Genomic DNA, 21,905 nt, shown 5'->3' on the forward strand with positions numbered 1-21,905 from the left:
GGATGTGAAGGGTCCTTTGGACTGGAGAGCTCCGATTCAGCCGCCTGGCGCTTCTGTCACACAGGCTCAGCGAGGGACAACTTGGCTGCCAGGCCGTCCTCTGTCCCCACTAAGGTTCCGGGGTGCTGCGCGGGAGCTAGGAGAGGATTAAGGGGTGCTTCCCCCAACCGTGCCATTATCCGACCTTGGGCCTAAGGCTTGGCGAATTCGCCCGGAGCTGGTACCACTTTGTTCTGCAAGTTGAATTGGGAAATGGCAACCCTGGCACAAATCTGGCTGGACGCAGGCTGGGTCACCAGGAGAGCATGGCCAGTTGGCGGGCCGGGTCTTCAAGGACAGCGCAGGGAACGCCATCTCGGGCATGAACCGGGGGCGCCCGCTAGGCTCCCGCTCGCCGTTCGTCCCTCCTCGCCCTCACCAGGGCGCCTGGGCCCTCGGGGGCCACCGCTGTCCGCCGTCTCCGAGCCTCTGTCGGCCTGCCTGCCCGCGGAGCCAGCTGCCCGTTTCTCTTCCCTCCTCCTCGCTTTCTGCTCCTCCCGATCCCTCCTCCTCCGACTGGTCCCTCCTCCTTCCAGCCCAGCCTCCCCGCCCCGCGAGCTAGACGTCCGGGCAGCCCCCGGCTCGGCGCGCCCGCAGCAGCCTCCGCCCCCGGCTCGGTGCGCACGCCCGCGGCCAGGGCAGCCCAAGTCCCGAGCCAGTGCGCCTAGCCAGTCCCGGCGGCCGCCGCCTCCCAGACCGGACCACAGGCCACCTCCGGAGTCCCCGCCTCGCCGCCTCCGCCACCTCCCGCGCGCACGGCCGCCAGACTCCTTCCCGGACTAATTGCAAAGACCCGGAGCGAGCTTCTAGGGGCAGCGATGCGACCCTCCGGGACGGTGGGAGCCGCGCTCCTGGTGCTACTGGCGGCGCACTTCCCGGCGGGGCTGGCGCTGGAGGAAAAGAAAGGTAAGGGCGTGCCCGCGGCCCCGCGCCCAGCGCTCCGGCTGCCCCGAGGACGGCTGCGCCTCTGGCCGGGACCGTGGGAGGGACGCGGCGCGGCGTTTCTGAGCCGCGCGAGCGTGCGGCGGCCCGAGGAGGGAACTGCGGGCTGGGGGATCGGGATGCGGGACGCCCCGGAGCGCCCGCAACTTTCTTCACTTTCCTGCCCTCCCACGCGGGGCCGGCTGGCGTCCGGGCGAGTGCGCCCGGGGGCTTCGGGAAGGACTGCGAGATCCCCTGCCACCCTTCGGGGACTTCCCGGGCTGCCCTGCACCGTGCGTCTTCCCCTGACTCGCGGGTCCTTCCTCTGGGCTGCAGCCCAGGATCCCGAGGCCCGGAGTGCTCGTCTCCGTCGCTAACTACCTGTAGCTACCTGCAAGGGACTTCGTGTTCTCTTCGGCAGAGGCGGTGGGGTCAGACCCTACCCTAGGGTGCAGATCCCCGAGCCCCCTCCCGCCCAGCCGCCCTTGAGCCCGTGGGGTCTGGTGTTCGCTTCGGTAACTCCCGAGATTTACCTCCCGCCTGCAGCCCTCCGGTCGCGTCTCCGGGCTTCGGGGCGGAGCAGGACAGAGAGGTGCGACCGGCGGCTGAGGGACAGCTGGTGCCCAACTCCCTAGCGATCCGGTCCCTCCCCGCCGTTTTTTTGTTTTTTTGTTTTTTTCCAAAATAGGGCTTACAAAAAACTTCCCTCCTCAAAGTGCCAAGATTTTCTCTTGGGGATCTTTCTTTTAGCTTTCTGAAGATTTTGACACTGGGCCAACCAAAATATTAAATTTATTATTTTAAAAAAAAAGAGGATTGATGTCCTTGGTTCACGTGCCCCAAATGTCCAGAGCCAACGTGATCGAGTTTGGCTTCGTGACCACGGACCATCAACCCACTTAACGTGAGAAACATGCCTTGGGAGGTTTAATTGCACAATTTCCAAATCGAGAAGCCCGGGTTCCAGGAGTCAGGTCTGTACTCGCTGATGATGTCATGGGCCTGGGCAGTCGGGGGTTGGTGCTGAGCGGGAGGCTGGGGGAGTGTTAGGGCTTGGAGCCGCCGGTCCCAAACTTTGTTGTGAATTAGAATCACTTGGCGTTTTAAACCAAACCCAACCTCATCAAATACAGACCGATGTCAGCCTCCCCCTCCCCCAGGCACTCAGTGGCCTTGGTCTCAGGTGACACCCAGCCATCCCTCCCTGTTTTTTCAAAACCCCTCAGATGATTCGGTGGGGCGGCCAGGTGTGGGAATTGTTGGCACAGAGGAGAGATTGGTAAAGACTCCGGAAAGACCAACTGGCAAATAAAGAGCCCTTTTGGAACATCTGGAGTTGTAAGCATCTTGCAAAATCCGGGAAAGAGGAGGTGGGAGTGATTTCAGGACGAGTGGATGTCTTTTCGGTGAAAGCTTGTCCTCCTTCGCTGTGAGCCTTGAGGGTCCTGACCAGCTGAAGATGGGGGCGTCCTAGGCAGGTGTAGCCCTCACTTCCTGCTGCAGGGGACCCGCGTCCCTGCCTTAAACTCAACTCTGCAAGCACTGTAAGCATCACTCTTCCCCAGAATCATCCCCAGCTTGTGGCTGTTACTCTTGTGAACATGGCTGTTAGTGCTTGGAGATTTGTTTTGGAAAAAATATATAAATGCTACTTAAGTTGCCTGTTAGTCCTGTATTTGCTTAAAACAGAATGTTCCTGGAAAAAAAAAAAAAAGGAGACTAGGCAAGCAAATGTCATTCGGTGAAAGTGACATAAAAAGACCAAAATTTAAGGGGGGAATTATTAAAAATATATGATGAGCTCTATTTACAAAAAGTGTTAAACACCCACATCAAACAAATTCACTCAGTTTTGTTCCAGAAATGCAACTCACTTGAGAGAGAGTATTTTGGTCCTGAGATAGAATTTCTCCCGTGCTGCTTGCGTGAGGCACTACTGTCAGATGTGCTTTGGCGTGTCCTCTTCGTCCTTCCAACCCTGACAGCAAGCGTGTGACACGGGTACTCTCCTGTGTGGAGAAACTGAGGTACAGAGAAGTAAACTGACTTTCCAGCCACTGGAAGAAGCGGAACAAGGGTTCTCAGCCCCAGCCCTCCCTCAAACACCCAACTCCACTGCCTGGCGTGAGTTCTGGTTTTGGGAGAGCAACAATGTCAGAGGCTGGGGGTGGGGAGGAACAGGACCGGGTACTGGGCCCCCCAGCAGAGTCCCTGGTGTGAACTTGGAACGAATGGCTGCCTGCTCAGGTCTGGACCCCTGCTCACTGTCACCCAGAAGTCGATCTGGCTGCCATTTCTGGAGGCCACTGGGCCACCAAATGAACAGAGAGCTCGGAGAGAGCTGGAGGGGTGCTGAGCCAGCCCCTTGCGCTGGCAAAATGGAAAGGAGGAGACCCGGTGGTAGTGGGGGAGGGCAGGGACCCTCCGCCCCGGGAGCCTGCCCTGGCCCCTCTTCTGAACACTCTCATGATGGCTGCCTGTCACGTCTGCCTTCAGATGTTCAGTTTCACAGTCCATGGTGTTTCCAAAACTCACTCTGCAGCTGGTAGGAGCCGATTCCCAAGATCCCTTATACCGCCTTCATTAGACAGTCCCCGTGAGAGCAGTACCTGTTCGGAAATGTTTTCAGAGGTAGTATCAGTCTAGATGAAGCATTACGCCCTGTTTCAAAAGAAAATACTCTTTGTTTTTCCTTTGATCTGAGCTCCAGGACCAGCAGCTGGCATCAAACTTTTTCAATAAGAGCGGAGAGCCAGCTCTAATATCAAATGGATAATTATGGGTGTGTAAGGGAAGACAGCCCCACGTGGGTACTCCAGGCCCTGACATGGGACATGGAGTGCAAATGCTGGGGACACTCAGCTTGTGGGAGGACCCACCTAGGAAATCACATGGCCCTCGCCACATGGGTTGCCGTGAAAGTTGTGTTTGTGTATTTGTGGCTGCATTTCAGTTTCTGCGCGGTGCGGTGGAAATGGGCTTCCTCCAAGTCAGGTTTTACTCGTAGGACTACCTTTTGAGAAAAGGTTGAAGTTCTAGTTCTAGAATGTGGCTGCCGCCCCATGCATTATTTCCCTGGAAATACAAAGAAACTAGATTGGGCTCCTCAGATCTCTACTGAACGAATTTCACTTTGTTTTCTTCTGTCACTTGTGGACGTTTGAAAATATGCTAAGAAACCTTTTTTTGGTCTTGGGTGATGAGGACTGGTTTATTCTTGAACCACGAGCACAAATGGGATAGACTATAAAGCTTATTCTCGAAGGTCGTTCCCATTCGACGTCTGAGCTTCTGCTCACACCTTCTTTTTCATCTTCCTCCTAAAAGGTTGCCTTTTCTAAGAAAATTCCAACAGTTGGCTCTTCCACAACATTTGAGGGTGGTCTGCCATCCGGCCATGGGCATAAGCAACTTAGTTTGAGTTTGAGCAAGGATCCAGGTTTTTGTTTTTGTTTTTAAAAGATTCCATTCATTTATTTTTAGAGAGAGGAGAAGGGAGGGAGAAAAATATCAATGTGTGGTTGCCTCTTGAGTGTCCCTTACTGGAGACCTGGCCCGAAACCCAGGCATATGCCTTGACTGGGAATCAAACCAGTGACCCCTTTGGTTTGCAGGCTGGCACTCAATCCACTGAGCAACACCATCCAGGGCAGGATTCAGGTTTTAAGCCTATGTCAAAGTATCAGTTTGACTGAAATTTTCACTTTTTCAGAGTCATTAAGTCCAGCTTTCTTCTTACACATTTAGGTAGACACACTCAATTCAGGAGTCCAGAAAGTTCCCTGAGCCCACGGGAGCAGGAGAGGTGGTTCAGAGCCAGTGTGCAGAGGCGGCTTGTTGTCTTAGCCTGGTTAGAAGCTACGTGCGGGACTTGACACTTCGGTCTCTGAAGGCACGAAGGCACAATGTCAGATGTCCGACCCTGTTGACTAAGCAGCCCTGAATTGCATATGCTCAAAATAAATTTCACTCCTACCAAGTTTCAGCAGCTTGCTTAAGAGAGTCGAGTGTGCCGGCTAGCACAAGAGGGTAGAATTTCCTTCCGGGTTCCACATTACGTCCTATCCTGGCAGGTCCTCACACGAAGACCCAGAGTCAAAGCCTCCTTTCCAACTATATCTGGAAGGTCTCATTAACAGGAGCCTCGAAATGCAATTTAGGGGACTGATGGCTAGATGAGAATGCCTGTCCCCAGGACTAAATACACCCACAATTGCACCCTGTCACTACTGGGCCTGCACATGGCCTTGATTTAGTATAAATAATTACATCAGTTAACCACTGCTGTTTGTCCTTCAGTATAAGAGCAAGCATGTCGACCTATTACAACTTAGGCTTTTGTTTGCATTTTTCCCTTTATGTTCCAACCACAGTAAGTGACTTGGGCTGTCCTGTCCACATTTTGAGCTGCAGGGATGAGTCACCCGTGGTGCTTGTCTCAAGTGTCTGGCAGTCAATTAGGGGAAGAGAGATCTACAGATAACAGGTGTGAAACTTGCACAGGGGCAGCGACAGAATTCTGTACGGGACAGAGACGTCTTCTGGTGCTAGCCTTTGCCTTTAATTCCATCTGGGGAAGGGGCCGGGTAGAGCCCCACACGGAAGGGGTTCCTCACGGGGGCCTGCAGAGAGTGCGGGGCATTTCCCCGGAAAAGTACGACGGGGAGGACATTCCAAGAGAAGTGCCTGGAACAGCCCTAAGAAGCTGGGAATTCCATGCAGTGATGGGAAGACAAGGGAGAGGTGGCGAGGGCAGAGCTCACGGGGAGCTCCGCTGTCCCGGTGGGGGAGGAGGATCAGCGTGGGGTTCTAGGCTGGGAACCGGTGGGGTGTGTCTGGCACTTCAGAAAGCCGACTCCGGCCACAGTGTGGGGAATGGACTGTCAGGGTGTGGTGGAAGCAGGGAGCTCTGGGCAGGTGTGCAGAGATGGGGAGCAGGAGCAATGGGAACGCAGAACCAGCGACGCGTTCTGCTGACCTGGAGGTAGGACTCATTGCTAAGTATGCGTAGCGAGGGTACTAGGTAGAGCCCCAGGAGGACACGCAGGCCTCTGACATGGAAGCCTGGGGAGACACAGATTCCCCTGTGGAGGCTATGAATGCTTCAGGTGCACTGGGGTGGGCCGGGGGGATTTGAAGGGCTCCGATGGAAAAGCCCAGAAGGCACTAGAACGTGTGGGTCTAGAGGCCAAGAGAGCAGTGTGACCTTGAATTATTGTTTTATTAGCTATTTCCATTGCAGGTGTTGTCTTTGGCTATAGAATGCCCCGCCTCCGGCCTGTCACATGTTTCTGTCAACACCCACACTGAGCCAGGCGGGGCCTGGATTCCCAGCTGCTTTCTGGACTAGGCAGCTCTGGTTAGCAGCCCGATTCACTGATTCACTGCAGTGATCAGCAACTGACCAATACACTGTGTGCATGCAAGCATACTGGGAATCACATTTGTCTGTTGCTGCAGATTGTCAGATGGGAATCACCGTTTCTTATTTGATTACTTGGCTTTACACATCAGTGGCCAAAAGACAAAGACTAGGAGGTGACCGTGTTTTCTGTTTCAGGCAGTGGCTTTTGAACCTTGCACAGACCTTAGACTCACCTGAAGTGCTTCTGAAAGAGAGGGGGCCTTGCCGCACCCCAGACCTGGTGAATCGTGGGGTGGAGCAGCACCCACTGTGGTTAGAAGTCTGAGCTGTTGAGTGCATCAAGTGGTGTGTGTAGCTCATGGTGGAGGAGAAACTATGTCTTTGTTCTCTGACTCGCATTGGGATCTTGCTCATTTGCACCAGCTTCCTCAAGATCCAAGAACAGGTTGTATTTCATTAGTGAATCAGCCTCAGAATTGCATCTTTTTAATTGAGTTGATCGATGAAAAGTCTGCTACAGCAGTTCTTACAGTGTGTTTCCTAAGATAGCAACAGGAGCACCTTGATCTTCATAGAGTACACATTCTTAGAGCCCCAACCCGGACCTCCGAATGGGATCCTCGGGGGGATGGGACCCACGGTCTGTGACCACAGAGGGCCCAGGAGTCGCAGGCCCAGGCTGGTGAAGCCTGGATGCTCTACCTGCCCACCTCCTGCTGGGCTCTGGCTCTGCCGAGGGAACAAAACCATGTGCTGGTCCGTAAGGGACTCACGTGTCTGGGGGATTGAGCTGGGGAGAGGCTTATGAACAGCTCTCTGTGATGCAACTTACAGTACATGTGGTTTGGGATTTCAGTGGGAGCCCAGAAAAGGAGCTAATTCTATCTCTGTGATGGGGGTGGGGGAGACTTCCTCGCAAAGAGAGCGTTGAGCTGGACCTCAGAGAATGAGATTTCTGCCCAGTCTCCAGGCAAAGGGAGAAGGACGAGAGATACTGGTGGGCCTGGTGCCCTGCAGCCAGCCTGTCGTGGCTTGTGCCTTCATAAATTGGAACGTCTTATAGAGTGGATGCCAGGGCCTTAGCATTTCCTTCTTCATTTCTCTAAGTGCCCATGAGAAAAGATACAATGTCAAAAGTAAAATGCCAGAGAAGTAACACATTTTACACTTAAAAATCAAAATGGTCCTTTGGTGTTTTTTTTAAGTGACAACTCAACATTAATCATTAGAGTCTGTATAAAAAGAAATGTTGATAGTTTTAACATTCTCCCCAATAGCATGATTTGACCCCAAAACTTGTTAGGAATAACAAAAATAACTACTTCACATCCTTTATTTAACTCCAAGCGCAGAAAGCAAACAGAGAAAGGAAGCAAAGGTCTGCGTAGTTGTAGACACAGTGATTACACGCTGAATCACATTGAACTTGGAAAATGTCTCTCCAGTTCCTTGAGCCACTTCCACTTGTGACGTAATCTGCACTTCCTGGTTCACCACTGAGCACCCCGCAGATGCACCTGTGTGTGTGTGCAGTCGACATGGAAACGAACAGGCAGGTTGGTAAGGAGGGCTAACGAGAGGCTGTGGGGGCCGAGCTCCCTGGGACCCCCGCCCGCCCACCCTCACGGGGAAGGAAGTAGAGAGCCTCCACACCTCTGTTTCCTTAGCCCTTGTCGGAAGAGCATTTGTGAAGGGTTCCGTCGGAAAGGCGGAGATGTGGCACCTGAAGGCTCCCCGCGATGCACGTGACATGCTGGTGATGTCCTGACTGCCTTAGCAATTGTGCACGGTGTCCTTGTGACCGTATGCTCACATTTCCCTCGTTCACTCCTGGCTTTGGAGAAAGCTCATGCACTGTGTACGGCCTCTCCAGGATGACAAACTCAAAATGAAAGTGGGAACACTGTGCAGAGTTTCGCTTCATTGCCCCTGCTGGTGTATTCGTCAGTATTTTTAGTGTCTGCAGTAAGAGCCAATCACTTATTGAATCAGCGCAAGTCCTTAAGGGCCAGTGAGTGTGCCCAGAAAATGTCTCATCGTTGTAAACAGGATTTGAAAAAGTTCTTCAAGAAGAACCTGAGTTGGCTTTTCTCTCAGCAATGCTGACCATCTGAAAGCTGTAGGAAGGGCTCTTGTCAGTGTCTCCTAGTTCATTACCTTGAATCGTGAGCCACCACAGCTGAGTAAAGCTGTTCTGAGCAAGGTCAGTTAGGCAAACTATTTCAAGTTTTTCCTGATACTAACTTGAAAAATAGTTTTGTTTTGGTTTTGGGGGGGGTTACCAACATGTATTTTAATATAGTATTAGATGGTGAAACAATTATTATCTCTTGTACAAGCAAAACACCTCCATTTCCTCTGCTTTTGGTTAAGTCCATATGAATGACAGAAAGAAAAATGGTGGCTGTTGAAGAATTACCATAGCACCTGTTGGTTTTTAAGGTATTGACTCTAAGGGGCTTTGAAATCTGATGAATTTCGGAACTTTTTCTTGGCTTCGATTTGCTGCAAAGTTAATAGATAGTCAGAAACTTTATTTTTATAGTTACTTCTTTTTATCTTTTCCTATTTATTGATTTTTAGAGAGAGAGAGAGATTTGTTGTTCTACTTATTGATGCATTCATTGGCAGATTCCTGTACATGCCCTGATCAGGGATGGAACCCACAACCTTGGCGTATGTATCGGGACGGTACTCCACCTTATAGTTACTTCCTGATGTCTTTCTCTCTGCTGCCATTTCCTGGTGCTCTATTACGCGTTATGCATGGAACCATTTATGAGTGAGACTAATACATTGCCTCAGTCTATTCTTTCTCCCTTCCTCACTTCGCTCTTTTCCTCCCTTTCTTATTTACAAGCTGCTATGAATAACCTTCCACCGAGAAGGAGAGGTTTGACAGATGACTGCAAAAATATACCATATATTGTTTTAAAGTTAGAAAGTATCAAAGTCAGTCTTTATAGTTATTTCTAACACAAGTGTGCACATGCATGTCTCATATTTTGCAAAGTGCTGTTGCTAAAGGCGTTTTTCTTAGGGCATAGCTGAATGTAACTCTTTTCCTGATACCTGTCGTTGGTTACAACAGGAGATAAAATGGGTCGGAATCTCTCTTCCTCGTTTTAGCTTCCATCAAATAAACTAGGTGGTGCCCAGGCTCCTTGCAACTGGAGCACCCGTGACATCAAAGCTCTCCCAGGGAATCTCTGTCTCTTTGTATTTTCTCTGGCTATAAAGTGGAATGTGTTTGTCATTCATTAAAAATGCAGGGAACGTCCAGGCATTCTTGACTCAGAGAAGGAAAGGTGACACTTTCTCAGCCAGGACTTGACTGGACTTGTGGGGCAGACAGGACTCACCGAGCCAGAGGTCAAAAAGCCACCTGTGCTGATGGCCAGGGCTCTTGGAGTGACTGCGCTCTTCACACAGAGGTCGCTGCCCCTGGGTGGGTGTTTGAGAGCTCCCTCTGGTTCTACAGGGGTCCAAAACCATCGTGTCTATGAATGGCCTCCCGATCTGCACGTTGTCACAGCAGACTACAGAATGCAACAGACCAGTGATTCCAGTACTGGTCATCACTAACAGGAGGTGGATAGCATGGCTTTTTGCTTCTAGAAAGGGCAATAATAACTTTATCTGTAGCATCTATGTACTGTTAAATTTTCTATAAGTAGGAAAATATGTGCACAGGGGATAAAATACAAATACACAAAACGAACAAAAAATGTACCCAAACATGTCAAGACCTGCGTGTGTGAGCCCTTTTGACACCAGAGTTAGTGACTGAGGCTTGTCCCTCCTCTACATGCTCAAGGAGGTACAGGGAGGGGACCCAGGCCCCACCTTGGCTGCAGGGTGATGCTGGCCAGGTGAGTAAGCACCTGAGTCCTGATTTCCATCTGCAGAACGAAGATGATCGCAGTGCTCATCACGTGGGGCTGCAGAGAGGAGGGGAGGGAGGGAGAGATGGTTGGACAGAGGACGGAGCACAGGGCCGTCCCCGGACGGGTTCCAAAAGTGCTTGATGTTATCACCCTCGGACGGCTGACTTGCATTGTGACCTCTAACCGCCCCCGCCCCCACACAATCTTTACAATTCCTGTTGTACGTGCAGAACCTGGGCTTTGGCACATTTCTGTCACCCTAGGTCTCGCCCCCTTAGGCACGCTGGGCCCTGGTCTCTGACTGGGGAGCCTGGGCCTCTAGTGGCCACCCCTTCTGTCCCAGCTGCCCACCATGTGCTCAGGCGCCTGTGGGGGCCTCAGGACTGGAGCAGTGCTGCTCAGCCTGGCTCAGCCCTGTGGCAGGACCCCCAGAGCACACCAACTGCCCCCCGCACTGCCGTCCTTCCACAGGGGGCCTTCCTTTCCCTCATCAGGCCACTGTTCTTTCCTGCAGAGCCTGGGCCTGTCTTTAAAATGCTCTTCACCTCGTTGGGGAGCTGCAACACTCCCAGGTCGTGTTCACAGCAGGACTTTACGTGGCTGCGGCAAAGGCCCCACGTCTGGCGTGTCTTCTCCCACTCGTCCTTTTTCCCCTTTGCCCCTGAAGCACGCGTGGCAGTGATGGCCGTGCGCCTCCCCAGGCTGCTTCTGTCCTCATGGTCCTCTGGACACCAGGGCCGTCCCACCCGGAGGAGGACCAGCACCCTGCCACAGCCCTCGGCCCCTTCCGCAGCAGTTAGGCTTCCTAAACAGGGAAAAGAACTGATCGACACCCCACCCTGGTGTTGTTCGGTCTGAGCTGAACTGAGCTGTTTCAGGCAAGGGGCAGTGCGTCCATGATGGGCTTTGAGCGCTGCACCCTGACCCCAAGGGACCGCCATCTTTGCCTTGTACTCCAGCCTCCGGTCAGCCTTGGGGTTTCCCGTACGTCCCCCGGCTCATGACATGCAGGCCTGCAGGTGTGTATACGGAACCATGAAAATGCACCGTCCACCTGTCTGCCTGTCCATCATTTCGAATTGCCAAAGCGACAGCCTGGTTATGAATTAACGTGTGCTAGAGTCTTGCTGTTTCCCACCAGCAGCCTGTAAAAGTTATTTTTAAAGCTTTTTTAAATCCATGAGTAAAACCGAATGGCTTTTGCTGCACAAAACACCAAAAATGGAAAAGCTAACAGTTCGAAGACGATAATTCACCTCACAAGCATTGCTGGTAGCATAGTTGCTTTAAAGAGGGTGCAGATTTATGAGAGACTTGGAAGGGGGCCTGAACTTCGGGCTGGGCTTCTCCACCCCTGAGTGTCTTGGGAACACAATGTCAGGGCCTCGGGATGTGACCGGTGGGGCCATTTTAAAACACGGAGGACACACAGGGAAGTGCCTCTCGTTCCTGGTATGTGGGGCTTTACGAGGCAAACATTTATTTTCTTTGCACATTAACTTTACAGTGAACTTTTTTTTTTTTTAATTTAAGAAGGGGAGAAAAAAATACCTGGTTAGGAAGGAAGGGTTGAGGATGTTAACCGTATGGCCCCTAGATAGCATTTCCAAAAACTTTCGAAACACGTTTTAGAGCAAGTATTTGTGTGAACGTAATACTTTGATCTTATTTCTCCCAATAGTATCCTTTTACTTCCTAGAGAAGTCAGGAAGACTTTTTTAATTGTTGCAGTTCTTAGGAAAAAAAAACCACTAAAAACAAAATACTGACCACCTTGTGTAAATATGAATCATGGTTTGCTGCGATAGCAAAGCTTTTGTAGCTAACTCTTTATTTTTAAAGAATCACAGATTTACAGGAAGTTGCGAAACAGAGTCAGGGAGGTCCTGTGCACCCTCCGTTTCCATGGTAACGTCTTAGTAGCCAAGTTTTAAATATTTAGCTTGACATCTTATCTAATATTAACCTAGGCTAAACACTCACCATTTTCATTAGCTAGTGAGGTGATATTACAGAAATCGTAGCCTCCACAATACTGTTTAGGAGTTAATTTTTTTTTAATGAAATGATTTCGTTTTTAACGTTTGGAGGCCTCAGAGGCAGGAGGGGGGAAGGGGTCGAGGGAGGAGAGGGAGCCCAGGTAGACAAACAGAGAAACAGAGAGAGACTGAGTGACCGATTCCACGAAGCCAGGCCCTCCTGCTGTCGCTGGACTAATTTGCATGTGCTGCCTTTATGTTCTGTTCCAGTCACCCACGGTTAGGTGTCTGTGTGTCCACTTCACCAGTTGTGTGTCATCGTCATCTGTTTGGACTCTGGCCTCCTTCACTTTAAGGAAAGGTGCTTGAGATGGGGCACTTCCGGAACGCTGGCACTGGCACACTTCTCGGTGCAGACGCGGACCCTGCAGAGGTGGTCACTTGGTGACGAATTCATTTTTGATCTGCACACGTTCCTGGGTGTCGGGTGAATTGTAATCAAAGTTCTAAATCCTTGACGCATGGTCGCTAGAGAGAAGTGGCAGACACCTAGATGCAAGGCCAATATTTCATTAGAAAATTCAAGATCTCAAAGAGTGTCAGACTTCAAAATCAAGGCAGTACGTCTATTCTTCCTTTTGGTGTAGATGGCAGAAAGATTCCTCCAACTCAAAGGGAGACTCTACTGTTACCTCAATTCACTCAACATTGATTACAAATTACTTTAAAAACAGGGTTGAGAAAGGGCAGCAGCCAAGTGGCATCTCCCTCCTCCTTACCACATACCCAGGTCCCTCTATGGAAAGCCTCATCCACAGGCATGAAGTGATCCTTGTAGAAAGACAGCATCACTGGGGGTGTAGACATGCTTCCTTCCTTGTCGCCTCCCAGGCTCAAGGGCCAGGCTCTTGTGGGACTGTCTGCAGACCCACCCTGGGACTAGAGAAGACGACGTCAACCCCACGGGGCAGCTGGCTCCCCACCCACTTGGCAAACATGCCCTCATTCCGCAGATCCTCTTGGGGGAGTTTCCTGAGCCGGCCAGTGACACTCACACAGGTGGCCTTGCACAGCCCTGGACTCTGGCGGCAGTACCAGTGGGAGGCCCATTTGTTTTGGTAGGTCAGTCTGATTGGGCAGAACTGCAGGTGTGCATTTCACTGTCATTTCTCAGTTTAGTTCAACCCCGTAGGCAAGCAGTAGGTGTTTCCTGCGCACCTAGGGCCCAAAAGCTGCTGGGAGGCAGGACGCGTAGGGAATGCGGCCTCTGCGCACAGGCACCTGTAGTCCGGAGCCAGCTCGGTCCCAGTCCGCACATCCCCACGAGGTTCGTGAGCACTTCAAACTGGAATGTCGCTCGTCGTCGGCGTGATTAGCGACAAAGCACAAGTGCGAACCTTCAGCAGAGCGCCTGGCTTAGCAGGGCGCATCCCAGCTTTCTCAGAACTGTTGACACACTTCGTCTCATTTGAATAATCATGGGAGAATTGCCTCATTTCCCCTGTTGATCTAGTGATGGGGTGGGGCAGGGGGATGCAGTCGACAACAAGTCTCCGTCTTCCGTGCTCACAGAGAACAGGATTAGTTCTGGAAATCTGCACCAGCTTCTCAGTTCCAAGTTTGTGTACTGGTGGAGAGAGATCTTTTCAGTCAGGTGGTACAGCCACCAGTCAGCTCAGATGCACCTTCCTCCAACTTTTTTTCCTGATCAAAAGTACTGTTAATACTTTCCCGAACAGATCCATGCCGGTTCTGAAAGCCGGTTCCCTGGTGGGTGGGTGGATTCGAGGACAGGAGATGGGGCGGGGCAGCAGGTGCACCAGGTGCTGCTCCCTCCCCGTTGGACGGCAGTGGTACGGTGCTGAGCTGGGCACTCTGCTGTCCCTTTGTGTGGCACCTCGGTGGGTGTGCACCAAGGCTGAAGCACACACTGGGGACGATAGGCAGGAAGGGTGACTGTGAAGGCAGCGGAGGAGATGATGACCTGGAACCCTCTGGAGGGTTGGCCTTAGGAAAGGGCACAGCCCACAAAGCAATGTTTGTTGTGTCCCACTCCCCAGAGTGTCCTTGTGGACTGCAGGGGACACTTGCCTGGTTTGCAGACTGCTAACGTGAGTCCAAGGTCTTCAGCCAGGCAGTAGGGTGACCTGGGTAGGACAGGGGAGGGGAGGAAGCACGCCCTGCCTGGTGCCCCGGCCCCGGCGGGCAGCACCCTACTGAGGAAGAGCTCAGACCCATGCAGACCCACAGGTAGTGCCTGCTGCTGAGTGGGTGGCTTGTCCTACACCCTTTTATTGAGCACCTACTATGTGTCACCGCCTGAGCTTGCTTCTGGGATGCGAATATGTTTTTGGTTCCTGTCTCCCACTCAAGGAGGTTACTGATCAGGAGGGGAACACTTATGATACTGCCCTGAAATTGTCTTCTCATAACCACAGGTGCACTGGGGGGGAAGACCTGAGAGCTTTGTAAGGTTTTTTTCAATAAGATTTTATTTTTTTAAATATTTTATTTATTTATTTTTAGAGAGAGGGGAAGGGAAGGAGAAAGAGTGGAAGAGAAACATCAATGTGCGGTTGCCTCTCACATGTCCCCCACTGGGGGCCTCGCCTGCAACCCAGGCATGTGCCCTGACTGGGAATCAAACTAGCGGCCCTTTGGTTCACGGGCCCGTGCTCAATCCACTGAGCCACACGAACCAGGGCTTTTTAAATAAGATTTTAAAATCTTGTGTATCCTTTTTGAATATAAGCTAAATTCTTTTGAACTTATGGAGAGTTGGAACCATGTTGTAGGAATAAGTCACGATCACTGTGTGTGTGTGTAAGTCACACCTAATGATGATATTATTTTAAAGAGTCACTTGTATCTTAACAAAATTAAGCAGAGAAAAGAAAGCTATTGTTTTATATTTACCCACGTGTGTGCTGAGTTTTCTGCATCAAGCTTGGAATCTGGCCGTGTGGAGGTCAGAAGTTTTGTTTTGTTTTGGTCTGAGCCCAGGAAAATGTAGAAGGTGAATTTGCCTGTAAACTTTCTGAAGGACCACTGTGATGTATCCTGCCTTTCTTCAAAGAAATATTGATCCTGAGACCGACGGCTAAATTCAGGGGGGATTCAGAGATACTTGAGAAAAAGGTGCACTTGGAAGATTTGAACAATTATTTAAGTCCTCCATTGGATAAACATGGACAGATTTTCATGGGGTCGAAGCTTCAGTAATTCAAAAGTGGGTAGATTAGACCTTCGCTGTGTATCTTACCCACCACTGCTGCTGTATTTCAGAACTGGTTTGACGTACTGCAAAGTCACATTTAAAAGCGCTCCCCTAAACTGGTTTTCACTCCGTTTTGTCATCTCATGACCGCATAAATGGGGAGAGACGTTCTTCGCTTCCATTTTCCAGGGCCTACTTATAAAACATGCCGTGTTTTGGGGACAGCGTGCCTTTTCCCAGAAAGTCTCAGGTTAACAAAAAAATAGGCACTGGATGTTTATCCGATGTTGTTTATGGGAGCATGAGAAATGCAGTCACCCTTGTGTACACTGTACGCAGCTAACTGGGGAAGAGGTCATGGAACGTTAGAATTCCTCTGCAAGCATCAGGTGGGGGCTGCGGTCCCCAAGCAGAAGACATTTGCTGCTCATCTAGGACTAGCATGAGCTGTGTGAGAAAAGTACATTTGCTTCCACTTGGAAATCTCCGTTTCCATGATGGAAATCCCAACAACCTCCCAGTCTTCTTCCTCCGAGTTAGGGAGACCACTCGGGACCATTGACATCAAGGGACAGCCCTGAGTGAGTGCAGCCGGGGCCTGATGTACACCTGATGTCAGAGTCACCAGCTGTGCTCGGCAGTTCCCCGTGAGGCACGGCACGGAACGAGCTGAGGCACCCACACGTCTGCCGCGGCGCGCTAAATGGCGTGGCCATGGTTCCAGGTCCGGTATGGCTTTCTTGCTGGGTTGTGAGCTCCATGGCAAAAAGATGCCATGTGGTCATTCAGCCGCTGGCCCAGGTGGGCTCTAAATAAGTACCGACGGCATGGACTGAACATACCTGACATGTGATTGCATCTCATGTAAACGCCCAAAAGCCAAACGCATCTGTATTCACTGACTAGTGTGAGTGCCTTGCAAAAAGTGGGGAAAGTTTGTCTAAACCAGCAAACAATGGGGTCAGAGGGAGGGGTCTCAGTCCACAAAATTTCTCATGGGCCTTCCTCACCTTCCGAAGCACAGGGAACAAGCATGTCTCAAGGAGGGTGGCGAGTGCTTCTTACGTATTTCACTTTTCCTGGAATTCACCTCTGAGGTGAGGAGCATGCATTGGCTTTAAAGTATTTTTAAGGAATTAGTAGTTGGATTAAAATTGGACTATCAAGGAAGAGCACATCCTACTCCATACAATCGTGGTCAGCTCCCTGGGCAAGGGTCAAAGAATTCTCTGCAGTCTTCACCGTCATCCAAGTACCTCGGGGGTGCAGATTTCTATTTTATTTCAAAAATTCAAATTAGTAGAAATTGGCGGGCAGCTCAGAGTAATATATGACCTTCAGAGTCCCTGTCGTAATGAAGAGAAAGCTAATTATTTTTTGCATGGAATACGATGAAGCGATTTTAAGTGCCTCATCAAAGGTTGTAACCATGACAACTCTTACATATTACATCAAAGAAAAGTAGGTTTGACTCTCGTTTGTCTGGGAAGTAACTATGGACTGTAACCTCAAGAAGCGCTGGGCACAGGGCACTTGCTCTGCACCGGGAAGTTGTGACAATCCAGTGGCCAGAGGCAGGAGTCACGTCCTATCTGTCCGTGTGTCCCGCCAGGCCCAAGGGTGGCGCAAGGGTGAGACCACGGGCCCCCACTGAGGAATCCCTAATCGAATGAAATTGAATTTCAAGGACAGGGAAAGCAACGTTTGTTTAACTCCATGACTCCTATCCCAAGAAGCATGTGCTTTTCAACACCAGGCACGATTTGCACTGTTTTTGACTCATCTTTCCGAGGGGCAGGGACAGGGTGGCAGTCTCCTTTGCAAGGGGGACCAGACGGTGCGCTCTACATAAGCACGTGAGGGAGTTACAACCATCGAAAGTTTGGAACCATCTACTAGGTGGCCCTTTTGAATCTTTAAACCAGAAGCCCCACCATAAAGGGAAGTGGAAGGAATTATCAAAGCACAGTAATGTCGGCAGGCCAGACTTCCCTGCCACAGGTGGGTCTGGAGAGGAGCATGGACTTGACTTTGCTCCGAAAGGCTTCCCAAAGGGTTCCTTCCCGTCTCACCTCAGGGAATGGAAACCAGCCTTGCCCGTGACTTTACTGGGGTGTAGGAGCTGTCTGTGAGTCTCTGTGTGTTGTTCTGAAAACAGACTATCCCATTCACATGTTCGGCATGATAAATGGGCCCCCTTAGAAATGGAAAGCCCAGCGCTCTATTAGCACGTGTTCTGCTTGTTCCAAATCAAGTGGTGTCTGTCCTCCAAACTGTCATTCAATGGTTGTCTGCTCCAGGCATGGTGTTTGCCACCCTCAGAGTGAGGACCCACAGTACGGCCTGGGACTGGAGTCACAGACCAAGTTGTGACTTCAGGAACATGGAGAGCTAGGCCAGTGGTTCTTAGCTGGGGATGATTATGCGTGCTGCTCCCCACACCTCACCGCCCCAGGACATCGGGCAACGTTGGGAGTAATTTCTGGTTCTCACACTAGGGTTTGTTACTGGGTAGAAGCCAGAGTTGCTGCAAACATTCTTGCATGCCCAGGATGGCCCCCACCACCAAGCATGACCCCCAACCCCAAATGGCTGTAGTGCTGGGGAAGAGAGACCCCCGGCTGGGCCCTGTCCCCCACAGTCAGCTCCGACGCCTCTGTTGTCTTCGCGTTACCCTGGCATGCACTCTGATTCATTATGCCTTTCATTTGGAGTTAATCAGCCCTTGGCCTGGGTTTTGTAGGTGCCCCAAGTGTAACAACTAGCAGGGAGGTTGGCATTCCTGATGAGGTGCACTGGGGCCAGCATTCCAAGTTCACCTGCACCAGCTTGTCCAACCTGAACACTTACCAAGTGAAAGCAAGAGTCATGTGAAGACGCCTTAATTGTCCCTACCCATCAACTTGCTTACCAAGGAGCCAGCGAGGCCTTGGAGTTAGGGCTGGCTGGCTCCCTCCCTGCTGGGACAGACCATGTACATCGGACATAAAACACAGACTCCTCTTTTTCCTTCCTTTTCCTTCTTTTTCCTTCTCTGGCCAGTGCCGGGGTGGCATGAGGTTAAGGAATCGTCCACCACACCCCTCCCTCCGAACCAGAAGAAAAACCAGCTTGTTCTAGCCTGGCTTTGTGGGAGATAGGCAGCCACTGCATTCTGAGCGCTCCTTTCCCTGACACCAGCCTGTCTGCCCACGGGGAAAATGTGCTCAGTAGCGTGGAGCGCGGCAGCCAGTGGTGAAGGACGCCCATTTCTGCTTCCCGGGTCTCGGAAACAATGGGGTTTGTGCCGAGGTTTTACATGAGTGCACCTTCCCGCCAGGGAGAGCACGCGTCACAGTTGGGGCACCACCCGCCAGGCACCCCAAACCTCCTGCAAAGTCAGGACGCCTTTAGCCGTGCCTGAGGGGAGCAGCTCAAACCTCAGAGCAGCTGCAGTTCTGTGGGGTGCCGCCTTGGCGTTTGCGCAGGGCAGGTGACCGAGGGTTTCACTGGAATCAGAGGCCAGCTCGCAAAACAAATTGTGGCTGGGAGTTTGATCTCAACACTTTTTGCCCCATAATTTATCATAAAATACAATTTCTTGAAGTGCGGAGTCACACCTGCAAGAGTGCCTGGGTGTTCCAGATGTATTTGCTGAGTGAATAAATGAGCTCAGAACTGGGAGAGCCCTCAGTCCAACCCCCTCATTTCATAGAAGAAGAATCTCGAGGTCCACGGGCTCCTCGTTGTTGCCGCAGAGCAAGGGTGTCGGTGCAGTTGGCACAGTCCTTGTGAGTCATGTGCTCATACGGATGCCCCCCAAAACATGTGATGAGCCCCCTGCTGGATCGGGCACCCTCCCCGGTCCCGTGCCCAGCTTTCTGAAAAAGAGCCCCCCAAATTGCTTAAGCTTTAAGATCCACAAAATTCTAATCATGGCCCCCGCCCCGCCAGGTGAAAAGATCAAAACAATGGGCATGGGGTCGGAGACCTCGACAAAATGTTTGAAAACGATGAAGCAGATGTTTTCGCATGTTTGACTCCATTAAGTAGGATTTTAGAGGTTTGCTTTGTCCTGTCTGTCAGCTAGTGCTGTGCCTAACACGCACACAATGCACGTTTCCTCTGCGTAAAACTGATTGAGAAACCAGGAATGTTTTATAAATGAGACACATTTTCGTCAAATTCAGTGCAATGACACCCAGCTACATAACTGATTGAACTTAATTTGAATTCGTATATGTTTTTCCTATAAAGGACCCAAGTTTCCCCATCTACTTACAGGTCTAAGAACAACAGCCTCAAGGGAGGATTCCGGACGGTGTTCCCAGGGGGCGCCGCAGAGCCCCAGCATTGGCACCAACCCTTAGTGGCTGTGCCCTGTATCGGGGGCTCCTCCTGGTGCCTCAGTTTCCTCCCTCTCAAAGACCACCTCATGCGTAGATCGATAGGGGGGACTCAAGGAGGTGGCCTGACATGTAGAAAGTGCTCAATAAATAGGAACGATTTTATTTCTCCTGACATCGTCGTCATCGAAGGTGTTGCATCTAGACCGTGGCCATCCGCTGTGGTCACCATGAGCCACATTTGGTGGCTGCAGGCCCTCGAAATGTGGTGCATCCAAACCGAGGTGTGCTGTGAGTGTTAAAATGCACACTGGACTTTTGGAGACTTGGTACAAGAAAAATAGGTTAAAAATCATCTTAATGTGTTTTCCAATTAATTACACACATTGAAACGAAAAGTCTATTGCATTGAATGATATGCAGGGCCCAGCAGAAGTCAGGCCTGCTGGAGTGTATCTGGTGAGGTCCTAACATGAGTGCGGTCATTTCTAGTTTTAATTTGAACATCGTACCTCACATGCCGTAGGGTGAGCTTGAGTGGAATGTTGTTCTGTTGGAGAATCACATGCTTATGATTCTGCAATAAAAAGCTTTGTAATAAAAGGGATATTATTTGTGCCAGACCCTGAATATTTAAATTTTAGCTTTTTCTTCCTACTTGTTTACCAGCCTGGCTTCTGGAAAATGTTTGGTGACGCACGTGTCCACACGCCAGGGCTGGACGGACCACGCACAGAACATGTGCACCATGAGGGCCCAGAAATGTGCTGCGTGTTTGCTGAAAACTGCCAAGCATCTCCCAGTCTCCTCCCTTCCAGCCCTCTCATCTCAGGCCCAAACCCTTTCCTCCTCTGAACAGTTGGCTTTCATAGATTGAAAGAATAAGCATCTAGACAAACACAGATTTAATCGGCTTTCGGGCCTTTCTCCTCTGGCCAAGGGGAGGAACGATGGACGCATAAATCTGCCTCCAGTATATCGAGCGAGATCCGGTTCCTCACTCTCAGAGAGCCACAGGGAAGCGGTCCCCACACTTGCTGTGGCTTCTCAGCGGCGTGGGGCCAACATTCAGCACCGTTGTCACGGGCAGCGCTTGGCCGAGTGCGTCTTCCACCAGCGGTTCCCAGCTCTGTGCCCCAGACACACGCTCGTGGTAACAGATGTTCTCCAAAATAAAACAGCATTCTGTGGTCCATTAAGCTCTGAAAACTCGGCATCCACAACATGACTTCCTGTGCACATTCCCCCTCAAAGTGTCTGGAAACTCCCACTACGAGCAGGCCCGACTCATACTGACAACCCACAACCACTCAGGTTTATCGGACCGCAGAGCCCTTTCATCAAAGGACGTTTGTAAGACCCCGAACTCCACATGGGCGGCAGTTGCAGGGACAGTCTCTCAAATAGTGGCTATGATCCGCTCCCCAGAGTACTAGTTTTTAGGGATAGCGAGCCGAAACTGTCCCTTTGAAAAGGGTTGGGACAGTATTGTATACCGAACACGTCTGTTGGAGGACATGGTAGATAAGTGTGCTTCTCTTACAAGAGTGAAGGGGAAAGAGGAATAATGGCTGCTGGGCAAGTGCGTCCCCTCTTATTAGCCAGTCCTTATTCTTGGTTTGTAGAAGGGCACTGGGAAAGGAAGCCTTGTTTGGGTAAGTAGAAGAAGGACCGAACGACACAGGGTCTGCCTCGCGTGTGTACTTACTTATAATTGGTCTATTTCCTGCAAGTAGTTGAGACGTCTTATGACAGGTACAAACACAATAGAGCCCGTCCACAGAGACGGACCTCCAGAGAGGTCACAGTGATGCAGCCACGTAAGAGAGGGGGACCTCTTAGCAACTGCACTGGCCGGCGGGGGCTGCCACCACTCAGTGGGAAAACCAGCTCTGAGCCCCCAGCTGCAGAAAGGGCCTTGGCAAGGCCGTGGTCCCAGCTCCTGGCTTGGTCGTCACCGCAGTCACAGTATGCCTGCCAGCTCTGGGGAACCTCCTTGGGGTACCTCCTGGAACACCTGGTCATGGCGGATTTCAGCATGCAGGGCTATGCCCTCCTGCCGTGTTCCTGTGCAGAAAAACTTCTTAGTGAGAAAGGCTCGAAAAGAAACCTAATGCACTCAGCCAAAATGATTTTCAAATGAAAAATGTATTTCTGTACTGGATTTGACTG

General features: G+C 51.1%; 1 protein-coding gene across 2 annotated transcripts in view; it reads left to right on the top strand.

Moving 5' to 3' along the window:
* Nucleotides 1-595: 595 nt before the first annotated feature.
* EGFR (epidermal growth factor receptor) overlaps nt 596-21,905 on the top strand; it is a 140,053-nt gene continuing 118,743 nt past the window's right edge. For both annotated transcript variants that reach the window (XM_037156057.2, XM_037156058.2), the window contains exon 1: nt 596-945. In XM_037156057.2, coding sequence (XP_037011952.2) covers nt 858-945 — 88 coding nt within the window. In that variant the 5' untranslated portion in view covers nt 596-857. The remainder of the gene's footprint in view (nt 946-21,905) is intronic.

Source organism: Artibeus jamaicensis, unplaced genomic scaffold, assembly GCF_021234435.1.
Source record: "Artibeus jamaicensis isolate MK-2021 breed Jamaican fruit bat unplaced genomic scaffold, CSHL_Jam_final contig_1016, whole genome shotgun sequence".
In the NCBI taxonomy this organism is placed as follows: Eukaryota; Metazoa; Chordata; class Mammalia; order Chiroptera; family Phyllostomidae; genus Artibeus; species Artibeus jamaicensis.